The sequence below is a fragment of the Raphanus sativus genome, unplaced genomic scaffold (genome assembly GCF_000801105.2).
Source record: "Raphanus sativus cultivar WK10039 unplaced genomic scaffold, ASM80110v3 Scaffold2877, whole genome shotgun sequence".
Lineage (NCBI taxonomy): Eukaryota > Viridiplantae > Streptophyta > Magnoliopsida > Brassicales > Brassicaceae > Raphanus > Raphanus sativus.
In genome coordinates this window covers 1-13,348 of record NW_026618184.1, presented here as the reverse complement: position 1 = coordinate 13,348, position 13,348 = coordinate 1, and the positions used below count along the sequence as shown (strand labels likewise).

Genomic DNA, 13,348 nt, shown 5'->3' with positions numbered 1-13,348 from the left:
GTCCTTCCCAGTTGGTCCCCAATTTTCCAGCGTTGAGCTCCTTCGTGTTGTCGAAAACTTTACGGAGCACGAGGTCGCCGAGTTCGAGAGGGCGCGCTTTCACCTTCTTATTATAGTAGCTCTCGATTTGGTTCTGGTAGTTTTGGATCCGAAGAAGTGCCTGGTCGCGTTTTTCCTCGAGTTCGTCAAGGGCGTCGAGGAGCATATCTTGATTAAGCTCGACGTACTGCGGCATCTTGGCGCGCCGAAGACTTGTCACGTTAACTTCGGCGGGGGCCATTGCTTCCATCCCGTAAGCAAGAGAGAAAGGGGTGGATTTGGTCGCACCGCGAGGGGTCGTTCGGTGCGACCAGAGGACGCCGTCCAGCTCGTCGGCCCAATGGCCTTTCTTTAGGTCGAGTCGCTTCTTGATTCCATCGATGATAATCTTGTTGGAAGATTCCGCCTGTCCGTTTCCTTGCGGGTAACGAGGAGTCGAAGGGCTTAGACGGATGTTCCACTTGTTGCAGAACTCTTTGAAGTTTCCGGACATGAACTGGGAGCCATTGTCCGTTATGATCTCGTATGGCAAACCATGACGGCAAATGATGTTCTTCCAGACGAAAGCGCGGACTTCCTTGTCCGTTACCTGAGAGAACGCTTCGGCTTCAATCCATTTAGTGAAGTAGTCGGTGAGGACCAGGATGAAACGACGTTGGTGCGAGTTCGGCATGGGACCGATGATGTCCATCCCCCACCTCATGAACGGGTAAGGGGCAGCAGATGTCCGCAACAGCTCAGTGGGACTGTGGATGCTCGGAGCGTGACGCTGGCATTTGTCGCACCGACGAGCGTATGCTTCGCAGTCAGTGTTCATAGACGGCCAAAAGAATCCCAAGCTTCGAACCTTAAGGGCGAGTGCTCGGCCTCCCGAGTGGTTTCCTCCTGCTCCGTCATGAGTTTCAGCCATTACTCGGCGTACTTCGTCGCCCTGGATGCACTTTAAGAGAACCTTGTTCGCGGTTACTCGGTGAAGTTCGTCGTTCATGATGACGTAGTGGGCGCTGCGTCTCTTCAAGCGTCTCGCTGCCCACTTATCTTTTGGCAGTTCTTCTCGTACGAGATAATCTAGGAACTCGGTTCGCCAATCGACCGGGGTATCGTCACGATCGGGCATCTCAGCGTCGGTTTGATCGGTGGTGGATCGTCGAGTCGTTGCAAAGATTGGAGCGATGGGAGAGCTTTCGTCGGAGGAAGAGTCGATGCTTGGTCGATCGATCCGATGTATGGGTATCGTTCTTTTGACCTGATCGTGGAGTTTGCTCCCGAGTGCGGCTAAGGCATCTGCGCAAACGTTCTCTCCGCGAGGAACCTTGGTGAGTTCGAAGAAATCGAATTCCCTAGCGAGCTCCTGAACCACTCGGAGATACGCATCCATTCTATCGTTGCGAGCATCGTAGTCGCCGCTAAACTGGCTAGCGACGAGCTGCGAGTCGCAATAAGCACTCAAGCGTTTGGCTTTGACGGCTCGGGCGAGACGAAGACCGGCGATCAACGATTCATACTCTGCCTCGTTGTTAGAGGCCGGGAAGCCGAAGCTGAAAGACTGGCGGATGAGTTCTCCCGTTGGCGATTGAAGCTGGACTCCAGCACCGGATCCTTTACTCGTCGATGATCCGTCGACATGAAGAATCCAATTGGGACTCGGGACATCGAGGTCTTGTGCAAGATCTGGCGTGAGCTCGACAAGGAAATCGGCGAGGACTTGAGATTTGGCGGCTGTTCGACATTTGTACGTAATGTCAAGCTCACTCAGTTCGATTGCCCACTTGGTCAGCCGGCCGGCTCTGTTAGGATTTTGCAGGACGGTGCGGAGCGGTTGGTCGGTCAGAACTTCGATAGAGTGTGACTGGAAGTAGGGTCGTAATTTCCTCGCGGAGTCGACGACGGCCAGAGCCAGCTTCTCGAGGGTTGGGTATCTGGTCTCCGGGCCGGTCATGCGTCTGCTCGTATAAAAAATCGGACGCTGCTCGCCACGGTCCTCCTTGATCAAGACACTGCTGACGGCTGCCGAGGAGACAGCGATATAGAGAGACAAAACATCTCCTACATCCGGCTTGGCCAAGACGGGAGGAGTTGTTAGATATTCCTTGAGTTGAACGAACGCGTCCTCGCATTTATCATCCCAAACGAACTTCTTGTTCCCTCGGAGGAGATCATAGAAAGGGAGACACTTGTCGGTGGATCGGGAGATAAAGCGATTAAGCGCAGCGATGCGTCCTGTCAATCTCTGCACCTCCCGGCAGTTTCTCGGACTGGGAAGATTTAGGACTGCTGAGATCTGTTTCGGGTTAGCTTCGATTCCTCGTTGCGTGACAATGTAACCAAGGAATTCGCCCGAAGAGACGCCAAAGGTGCACTTTGCGGGATTCAACTTCATCCCATACTTGTTCAGGATGGCGAAGCATTCCTTTAAGTGCGCTAAGTGATCGTCGGCCCGGAGCGATTTGACGAGCATGTCGTCGATATAGACTTCCATTGTCTTCCCAAGCTGGTCGGCGAACATTCGGTTGACGAGCCGTTGGTAGGTTGCTCCGGCATTCTTCAATCCGAATGGCATCACCTTATAGCAGTAGGTTCCCCGATCTGTGATGAAAGCAGTTTTCTCCCGGTCGTCCGGGTGCATTAGGATCTGGTTGTAGCCCGAAAAGGCATCCATAAAAGTCAACATCTCGTTACCGGCAGTTGATTCGACTAGTCGATCGATGCTAGGCAACGGGTAGCTGTCCTTAGGACATGCTTTGTTGAGGTCGGTAAAATCGACGCAGACGCGCCATTTACCGTTTTTCTTCTTGACGACCACCGGGTTGGCTAACCATTCCGGGTAGCGGACTTCAGTGATTGATCCGGCACCGAGTAGACGCTCGACTTCCTCTGTGACTGCTTTGGATCGCTCTGGTCCCAACTTTCTTCTTTTCTGCCGGATGGGTTTGAAGTTGGGATCAACATTGAGTTCGTGGGTTGTGATAGCTGGATCGATTCCCTTCATATCAGACATCGTCCAGGCGAACGTGGACAGGTTTTGTTTAAGGAACTCGAGGATCTTCTGCTGCATTTCGTCGGGTAGAAACGCGCCTACTCGGATTGATTTGCTCGGGTCCGATTCGTCAACTGGTACTTCGAGAACTTCTTCCTTTTGCGGGCAGACTTTGCTCGCGGGAGGAGAGACCGAGTTGACGAGTGACTGGGAGCGCTGGATTTTAACCGTGGCGATCAGGAGATCTCGCGCGGCTTGCTGATCACCCTTCAGAGTCTTGATCGACCCGTCTGGTCCTGGGAACTTAACACACTGATGGTACGTTGATGCGATTGCTCGCATCGAATGTAGCCATGGGGTGCCGAGTATAACGTGGTAAGGAGCTTTGGAGCTGACCACAGAAAACTTGACCGTTCGCGTGACTCCGCATGCATGAACCGGGAGGCGGATCGTGCCTGCGATTACCTCTGACGAGCCGTTGAATCCTGTCAGGGTCCGAGTAGACGGCTTGACGTCATTGAGATCGATTCCCATTTTCACGAGAGTTTCGCGAAAGATGATATCCACAGAGCTCCCGGTGTCGATAAGAACTTTAGTGACGTCGAACTTGTCGACACCGAGCACGACGAGCAAAGGATCGTTATGGGGAAGGTGCACGCCGAATGTATCATCAGACGAAAAGGTAATCGGCTGATCGTCCATTTGCTTCTGGGGCCAGCGTTGGGAAGTGGTGGCTTGCCTTCGATGGTCCTTGACCGCTCTAACCGAATCACCGCAAGGGGGTGATCCACCCATGATAACATTTATTCGGGGACGGGTCTGCGCGCGCTTTGCACGGAGCGTGTCGCGAAGGTCGTTACTCGTTTCGGCGGTATCTCTTTTCTTGCGGTTGAGGGTTGTCCGCAGATCGCCAACCTTCGCGTTGAGCTTGTCTCGCAAATCGCAGTTCGGCTTCTCGGCGGGCTGCTGGTGAGAGGACTCTTGCGCCGAAGCTCTCGCGGCTCGATTGGAGTCGATCTGCAGACGGAGATCGGTGGAGACCGGCGTTTCTACGGTAGTGGGCCGGAGCTTTCGCTCGAGGAGTGATCGGAGATCCGCAGTGTTGTCTAGGTTTTTCGTGTCGTCGTCTTCTTCGGACGAGGACCCGGATTCGTTCTCTCCTTGCGGTTGGGCACGGATCACCTCGATGCGCTGGCGATTGGTCGGCTGATCGTCATCTGCCGAGTCGTCGTCATCATCGGTCTCTCGAGCGGCTTTCTCCGCATCCTTCGACTGTTTGTCGTTTTTACGGTTCTTGCCCTGCGATTTACGCTGAGCCTTCTTGTCTTTGTTCCTGCTCCAGCTGTTTTCTCCTTTTGGCTTGGGTTTAGGCGGCTGGATCTTGTAATCCCCGCTTTCGATCGAGGAGAGGAACTGGGCGTAGAGAGATTTGCACTCGGTCGTGTCGTGTCCCTTCACGTCGTGATACTTGCAATGCTTCGTGAGATCGATGGGAGTTCTGGTCGGTCCTGGAGCCGAATCGACTTTAGCCACGACACCAGCACTCGGGGTACTGGGAGATGCATCTGGAGAGTCGGTCTCTCGCTGGTAAACATTCCACTTTTTATCGTGCATGACCATGGTTGAGACAGGGGCGTTGTTCTCGTCCACGACGTAGAGGAGACCTCCTTTTTTGCCGCCGTTATCAGCTGGCGCGTGCTGTCGTGGCTCTGGCCGAGCACCCGCACTTTTGGCTGCAACCGGCTTAGCGGCGTTCTGCTTCCGGATTATTGCCTTGGTGTCTTCTTCCATTCGGATGAAATTGTGAGACCGGGCAATAGCATCGGGAAGCGAAGTCGTGGGGTTGGAATACAGGTCCTTACGAAACTTCGAGTTGACGAGAAGAGTGTTCATCAAAGCGTCGATAGCGATGTGATCAGGGACGTCGACTCGGGAAACGATTGTCTTGAACTTTTCCATGTAGTCCTTGAGGCTTTGGTCCTTCGTTTGCGCCATATTCCACAGGCTGGAAGCGGTTGCTGCTCGCTTGGTAAACATGATGTAAGTCTTGAGGAATACAGCTGAGAGGTCTCGGAAACTGCGAATCGAGTTCTCGCTGAGCTGCGAGAACCAGGTTAGCGCTTGTTCGTTGAGGGTTTCGACGAAGAGCTGACAGTATCCCGCGTCCTTCTCTTCGTCGGAAAGGCGAGCTCTGGCCATAGCTATGTTGAAGGCTGTCAGGTGCTCGACAGGGTCGCCACCGGGCTTGTACTCGGGGAGGCGGAGCTTCTCTATTTTGCGGAGCTGGACCCTGGTTAGCTCGCTAGCGAAGGGTGAGCGCGAGGTGGAGGCGATGACGCTGTCGATCTGAGGGGCTGCACTCGTCGCTTGGTGGATCTGCGAGCTTATTTGTTGAAGGCTGAGTTTGAGCTCGGCGATCTCGCGAATCGTCGTCGGATCTGCTGTCGTCGGAGTAGGGTGGACTGCAGGGGGCCCGTTTGGGTCAGATTCGTCGACGGCGCGGTCCTCCGCCGGCGTTGGAGGGAAGAGATGCCGGCAGACGGGCTGGGAACGGTCTGTAGGCCCAGCAGGAGCGGTGAGAGCAGCTACAAGGGCAGCGAGCTGCTCGTTCGTCGTCTTCTGAACTTCTTCTTGATGTGCGAGACGAGCCATCACGGAGCTCATGAAGTCCGATGAGAGAAAGGGAGGAGGAGGCGGAGGCGTAAGCTCGGACGCTTCGCCGGAAGTGCCGGGGTTTGAGTCACCAATCGTCATATCGGTCTAGGAAACGTTACTCTGATCAGCCCCACGGTGGGCGCCAATTGTTTGAGATGAGTTTGGTCGACAGAAAGTAAAAGAACTCAAGAGTGGGATGAACAGAGACGTTTTATTAGAGTCGGAATAACGAGGGTACAAGAGTAAGGAAACCGGCTAGTCGATGCTCGGTAAGCTCCTAGCCGGAAGTACAAGAGAAAGCGGCGAGATACAAAGAGAGTAATGGAAACCCTAGTTCTAGCCGCAAGTCTGTGTCTAAGTGGTGATACCCTTCCTTCTTGTCCTCAACTCCTTATATAGTCTCCTAGGTCGGTTACTCTCGACCTAATTCGCTTCCCTTTGGTCATGGGCTTTTCGATGTACAGGCCCAATCGGGATGACTGCTCGGCCCGAGCCGTTTGGTTGCTTGCTTCGGCTGCTCGTCCTCTAGCTAAAGTAGTCACGAGCCGAGTCGGGGCCAGTCGAGGAGCCGACGCCGAGCCGACCGCTCCCTCCTTGATGGTAATGGGCCTCCTGTTCGCTGGGCCTCGTGGGTGGTGACAATCCATCCCCAACAAGTATGACGATTTTAGGGAGAGGTATCCATCGTGTGCTAGGTATCTTGATAAAAGTGTCGAAGTCAAACGGTGGGCGAAGTGTCATTTCCCCGGTGCTAGGTACAACATAGACACCTCTAATTGTGCGGAGTCTTTGAATGCGCTATTTGAAAAGGCGCGAAGGATGTCTTTATTGCCTATGCTTGATACAATTATTGATAAAATGTCTGAGTGGTTCAACAGACATAGGAAGGATGCAGTAGAAGGACCGTCATCTCGAAAATTGGTTTCTTTGGTGGAGAACAAATTGCATAAGAGAACACCGAAAGGTTCAAAACTTTCAGTGACTGTATTGAACAGTTTTCAGCTTGAATACAGTGTTATTGGAGAAGACGGGAAGACTTATTCTGTGGATTTGCAACAGAAGACGTGCAGTTGCAGGAAGTTTGATATAGATAAATACCCATGTAGACATGCAATAAGAGCTATCATTAAGTGTTTGCAGCATGATAAACCATTACAGTTGAGTGACATGTACGATTTCATCTCGAATTATTACTTCATTACAACATGGGCGAAAGCGTATCGAAGGACTATATATCCAGTCCCTCATATAACTCATTGGCTGGTTCCAAAAGAAGTCGCGGCGGCGAAGTGTCCTCTACCTCCAGACTACAAGAAAAAAAAAGGAAGACATCAGGAAAAAAGGCATCCTTCGGCGGGAGAAAGTCGGCCCCGTCCCCGTCCTAATAAGTATATCCCGAATAGGGGTCTGGCTAGCTATTTCAACTGCTCGCAGGGTCCTGAAGGAGCTGAAGGAAATGAAGGAACTGAAGGAGCTGAAGGAGCTGAAGGAGCTGAAGGAGCTGAAGGAGCTGAAGGAACTGAGGGACCTGAGGGAACTGAAGGAACAGAAGGAACTGAAGTGTTATATGAATGTGAACCTTAGTGAAACCTGATTAAAGTGATTTGGTTTTATGATTGTAAAACTTGGTGAAACTTTCGTTATGTAACCTTTCGACTCTTCGTTAGTTGATGACTATGTTTTTAGCTATGTTTTTAGCTATGTTGAGAAATCCGAATACATCAATGTTAGCTATGTTTTTAGCTATGTTAGCTAACAATGTCACGATTTTGATACTTTACGAAATGTTAACAATGTTCTGTCGAATGGGAAGAGAATACATCATTGTTAGCTATGTTTTTTTGTAAACACTACCTCGTGGGATTAGAAAAGATACATATGTCACAAAATCAAATTTTATCATGCATGAGCACATCTAAAACGTTGATAGAAAATAGAATATATCAGGTGTAACCATAAAATCAATCATCTAAGTACAGTAAAACCAACAAAATCGGAAAAATCAGAAAAGTAAAACTTTAAAGGTTTTTGTATAACTACAAACTAAGTGAAACTATAAGCACGAAAATCCTACACGAAAAAATTCCCGCCCATTTTTTCAAATTTTGACTTTCCACAAAATCGATGCGGAGGCGACGTAGAGGTGTATTAAACCCATTATTTTTAATGTTTTCGCCATTTACCTCAGCCAATCTCTCTCTCTACTATTCAATCTCTCTCTAGATCTCTCTCTACAATCGGTCGCTCTTATTTCTAGATCTAGGTTACTCAAAATCATGACTCATCCAGACGAGGAGTATAGCCAGATGAAGGCTTTGAAGAGAGACATCAACATGCATGGCTGCGTGGCGGATGCCGGGTGTGGGATTCCGACCAGATGCCCTTGTGGGGGGACAATCATCAATGAGGTGGCTCGGAACCTGAAGTATAAAACCGATTTTGATACTTTACCGGGGAGAAAATACTTCACTTGCAAAAATTATGAGGTAATTTATAGAAAACGCCCAGATTTATAGATAACGCCCAGATTTTTTATTGATACTTTCGGATTCTGATACATTCCCGTTTTACGTCTAGAATGATTCCATTTCCGTCAACCATGGGTCTTCGGAGTCCAGGAAGAGGTTGAAATGTTAAGGAAGCGCGTGGATGCGATGGCTGCAGAGATTGCTGAACTGAATTATAATCTAACCCGTCAGAATCTCACCACTCCATGAGATGCGTCCGGTCCATGACATTAGTCTACTATATGTTGTTGTTGTTTGCTTGAGATTATGTTCCCTTGTTGTTGTTTGCTTGAGATTATGTTCCCTTGTTGTTGTCTGATTTACCAAGACTCTTCGGATTTACTTAAGTTACACTAAGTTGCAAGTGAAACTTACTAAAGTTTCCCTATTCTCCCTCCTTCACGATCTACGAAATATCATAAATTCACGAAGTTACCGAGAGAAGTTACCCAATATATAACATAAGTCTTAAATACCAGTCTTCAACATCAAACAAGAAAGTCACGGGAATTTAAAGTCATACAGACCGAATAATTCGAGTTCATCCACATTAAAACAACCACATACTGGGAATTCACTCCGTCTTCTTACCTACTTTTTTTTTGTCTTCGGCTTCTTCTTACCTGCTGCCTTCTTCTTACCTGCTGCCTTAGCTGCTGCCTTCTTCTTAGCTGCTGCCTCCTTCTCAGCTTCTGCCTCCTTCGCTGCTGCCTTGCTTCTTAGCTGAATGGGACTCCTCACAGTTTCACCAACCAACTTAACCTTTTTCACAGGAACTGTTTCTTTCCCATCATCTTTTCTCGACCTCTTTTTTCGTGTTTACAGACATTAATTTTTTTTCGACCTCCGCAGCATGTGCATACATCTCCGCATCATCATCATCCATGTCAACATCACCATATTCCCTCTGTACATCCTTTGAAATTTCGAGAATGGCATCTTCAACATTATTGTCCTCTTCCTCCGGCTCGTTATTGTCACCACCGTCCTCTTCCTCCGGCTCGTTATTGTCACTACCATCCTCTTCTTCCGACTCGTTATTGTCACTACCATCACCATCATCTTGGACCGCCGGATTGTCACTTCCGGGAACACTCAACCTAAGACTTTTCACTTCCTCTTCTAGCAGACCTAGCTGCGTAGACAATAAAGTGACTTTTTCATTCACTCCCTTCATAGCATCTCGAACTGCATCTCTGACTGCATTCATAAGCCGACCTTCCATAGCTTTTAAAGCCTCAGCTCCAGGAGTAGTTCCACTAACCTCCACCGAATCAGCATTAGCCTGACCAGATTGTGCATTATTCGATGGTCCTCCGATAGGATTGGTGGGACCTTCAATCTGACCTGTGCGAGACTCTAAATCCATGCGGAACTGTTCTTCAAAGAAAACTTGTTTCTTCCCTTTCCGTATTATCTTCGTCCAACCATCAACTGCTGCATCATCGGCGTCATCGGCCCAACAACTCTCCTTGTCCATTCCTATGGTTTCCAGAAGTTCCTCCTCAGCTGCTGTTGCTACCAAGATACTCTCAATATCCTGTGGTAAAAACACAAAAATACTAATTACCTTAGTTTCACCAAGTTTTCATAAGTCTCATAAGTCCCTTCTCCTCAATTCGACTCCACATAAAACATCAATTACCTTTGTATTATTACCAAGTTTATCGTTCACAGCTTTCAGACTGAATTCCTTGGTTCCACTTTTCCGTTTGTACTGCATCTTGCACATCCGCGGGCAACTACTATTTGCACCATTCACATCTTCTCGGAAATGGTTCCTCAAGCTTGGAATTGCCTCAAAGGCCAACAACTACCAACACACAACAAAAAGACATTAACATCAATTAAACAACTATGTTGAAGAGAGCTTGAGAATACCTCCAGAGGGATAGGAAAGCTTGTAAAAACCCAACTCGTCGGCGCAAGCCCATCGCATTTTTCCAAAAAGGTAAAGACATCCTTCTAGTTATGTTCGAATGCATACCGCCCCCAAGGGAACGTTACACACGCATCTAGGTCATCAACAACACTCAGGAAGAAACTGTCCACAGGTGATGCTCCCTCACCACTCTTTCGGCCTCCGACAAGGATGCTGGCTAAGAAGAACAGAACGGCCATCTTCTTACGATCCTCAGATGGCTTTGATTTCATCGCCAACATCTGCTTCTCCAGGTCAGCGTATGTTACCCTTTTCCCTCCAAAATACTTGTTCATGAATGTTGTACCACCCAACCTCTCATGGTTGGGGGGATATTCATGGCAGTATAGTCCAGAAATGAGTCCTAATTCTCTAAGAGAATATCGGATTGCGACGCCATTAACGACAAACCATAACTCATGCTTCTTCGCAACACAAGCTGATCGCAAAACGAGAACCCACATTCCCATCCACTTCTGCTTTCGGTTTTTAATATGGAAGAAATGCTGGAATTGTGGGTGCTCTATGAACCATTCCACCTCCTTCGCTTTCAGGATCGTTTGAATAGTTCTTATCGCCGAGTCAATGTAACATTTTCCTGAAAGCTTTAAAGACTTTTGATATTGGCTTGAAGGAAAGTGTAGTTTCGGTAGCATGCCCTTTTCTTCGTCATCTACAACCTGCACTCAAGTGAGAACCGGATCACGTACGACATCTTACAACCATCAACATATAGTTTCACAACCATCAGCAATCACTAACTCTAAATTCCACTTAGTTTTCCACACTTATCTAATCTTTCAAATCATCTATGTAAAAGTTTTCAATTTCAATACTTACCGAATCTGCATGCGACTCAGTTTCATGATGTCGTCCAAATAGAATAATCTCCCTTTCATCAGCTTCTTCGTCGTTTCTTCGGGGCTCTATTTCGTCTCCCGGTTCCTTCTCTTTTTCTCCTTCGTCTCCGACTTCCTTCTCTTCATCTCCTTCGTCCCCGGCTTCCTTCTCTTTTTCTCCTTCGTCTCCGACTTCCTTCTCTTTTTCTCCTTCGTCTACTTCTCTTGATTCCTCCCCTTCATTTTTCTTACTTGATTCTTCCTCTTCCCCTTTTCCATTTCCACTGGCATTGTCTTCGCTTTCATTTGCATCTCTGGGACTTTGGTCGGTTCCTGGGCCGACAGGTTTCTCGATAATCCTTGGGTTTGCTTCATCTCATACTACACTACTCGAGCCGTCTTCTTTTGCCTTCGTAACGTCTTGATTCATCATGATTTGTGTTTTTGATTGTCGATTGAGGATTCGAATTGAGTAGGGTTTTCAGATAAGTCGAATAAATTCTACTTAGTGAGAGACGGTGTCTTTTCAATCAACCAATATGGGGAGAGAGGGGAAACGTATTAGGGAATTCAATTTCTGGAAGTGGATATCCGATTTGTTTGGGTCGGTTCTGGGCCCGGGTTTGGATAGTCCTAGGTAGAGTTGTAATTATAGAAGTTTCTCTTGGTTTCGTTGTCTTTTTATAAATTTTCGTGTAAAAATAAAGATAAATGAATTTCTAAATCCGGGCAGTTTCGGGCAGGAGTATCTCAGCTCTTTTTTTTCGGGCAGGACCTGAGCGTTTGATTCGAGTAAAGTGCTCAGATACTCTTAATGAAGCAAAAAGTGATCTATCATACTCTTACGTGATCTGTCATACTCTTATCTGTTTTGATACTCTTCACTTCGATGGTCAATGTCTAAATTACCCTTTGTATCTAAACCAATCAAAATCATTCTCTCTCTTACTCTATCTTCTTCCTTTCTCTCTCCACTGTAAATCTCAAACCCAGATTTAATTATTTCATTCAAACTCTATTTAATTTGGCATTCATCTTCTCCATTAATTCATTCATGAAGAGGTTTAATTTCAAATTCGTTTTCATAATTAACTGATTAAGAACAATGATCTCGATCTATTTGGATATTCAAAAACACTGATATAATTATAAATATGAGTCTGTTTTTTATGACAAAAATATAAAAATATATATCAAATTATTATTTTGATAAAAATTAGAAAACGTAGTAAAACTTGGTATAACTATAACTGTACAACTTGGTAAAATCATAATGTACAACTAAGTAAAATTTTGTAACTCGGTAAAGTGGTACTAACTAAATTGTATAACTTAATATAACTATAATGGTAAAACTATATAACTTGATAACATTTTATGGTTAAACCGTGCAAGTTCATCTAACTTGTTGTTAATCATTTTTATTTTTACTTGAGACGACGAGTTCTTTCACAAACATACACTTTGATTATTAAAAATACTATTATAAAGCTGGAGATGGTCATGAATGAAATCCAAACGAAGGTAAAGGTAGTTTGTATGCTAGTGGACAAGATATGCAGAAAAATGACCATAAATCCATATACAAATAGGTAAAATTTGAGTTATATGGTAATAAAATCTTTGATACCATTGAAAAAACATAACAACATCTTAAGGTGACTGAGCCAGTGGAAGATGTTGTTATTCGAGATAGAGACAATATAGGTATTGATTTGGATAACGTAGAGAGCATGTAAGAGATTTAGTTAATTGAGCATCACATCATAACTGTTTTGAAATTACTATTTTGAACTGTGAGCTTCGAATATTAAGAACTCTAATTTGTTTCGATTAAAAAAGTGCATACTTGTTCTCGTAAATATTTAAGTTCGGGAACCTAGAAGAAAATGCACACCACGATTAGTTGTATCTATTATTCAAAATGATTGTTCAATACGATAGAAAAACTAAATAAAACTTAGTAAAACTGATAAAATATAAAAAATTGAAGATAAACAATTTTTAATTTGTTTTGTTACTTATAAGTATTATGCTTATTATTTGTTAGTATTTTTTGGTTTAAATTTACAATAATTATAGTTAATTTTTTATCACATAGTTGTGTACTATATAATAGAGGAAATACCTTGTTCTTTTATGCTTTTTATCTTAGTGTTGTCCTTGTGACATCAAAAAAATTATATATGCAACAAAATTAATTATGTCACAACATGATTTGATGGAAAATGATTGTAGGAAACTAAATAAAAGTGGTATAACTATAATATAAATCTTTTGAGTACAGTAAAACTAAAAAAATGCAAAAAATAGAAAAGTAAAACTTTGAAGCTTTTTGTAAAACTACAAACTTGGTAAAACATCGACCCAAAAATGCTGTAAAAAAATTTCCCGCTCAAATTTCAGAATT

The 13,348-nt window shown here is 45.8% G+C and overlaps 1 protein-coding gene across 1 annotated transcript; it reads right to left on the bottom strand.

Annotated features, from left to right (window-relative positions):
- Positions 1-6,924: 6,924 nt before the first annotated feature.
- On the bottom strand, positions 6,925-11,250 carry LOC130506094 (uncharacterized protein At3g43530-like). Its single transcript, XM_057000717.1, has 7 exons — positions 11,191-11,250; positions 10,186-10,779; positions 9,824-9,991; positions 9,023-9,718; positions 8,802-8,940; positions 7,200-7,261; positions 6,925-6,978 (listed from the first exon to the last, which is right to left on the bottom strand). The coding sequence occupies exons 1-7, from the start codon at positions 11,248-11,250 to the stop codon at positions 6,925-6,927; spliced, it is 1,773 nt and encodes a 590-aa protein (XP_056856697.1).
- Between the last annotated feature and the right edge of the window lie 2,098 nt (positions 11,251-13,348).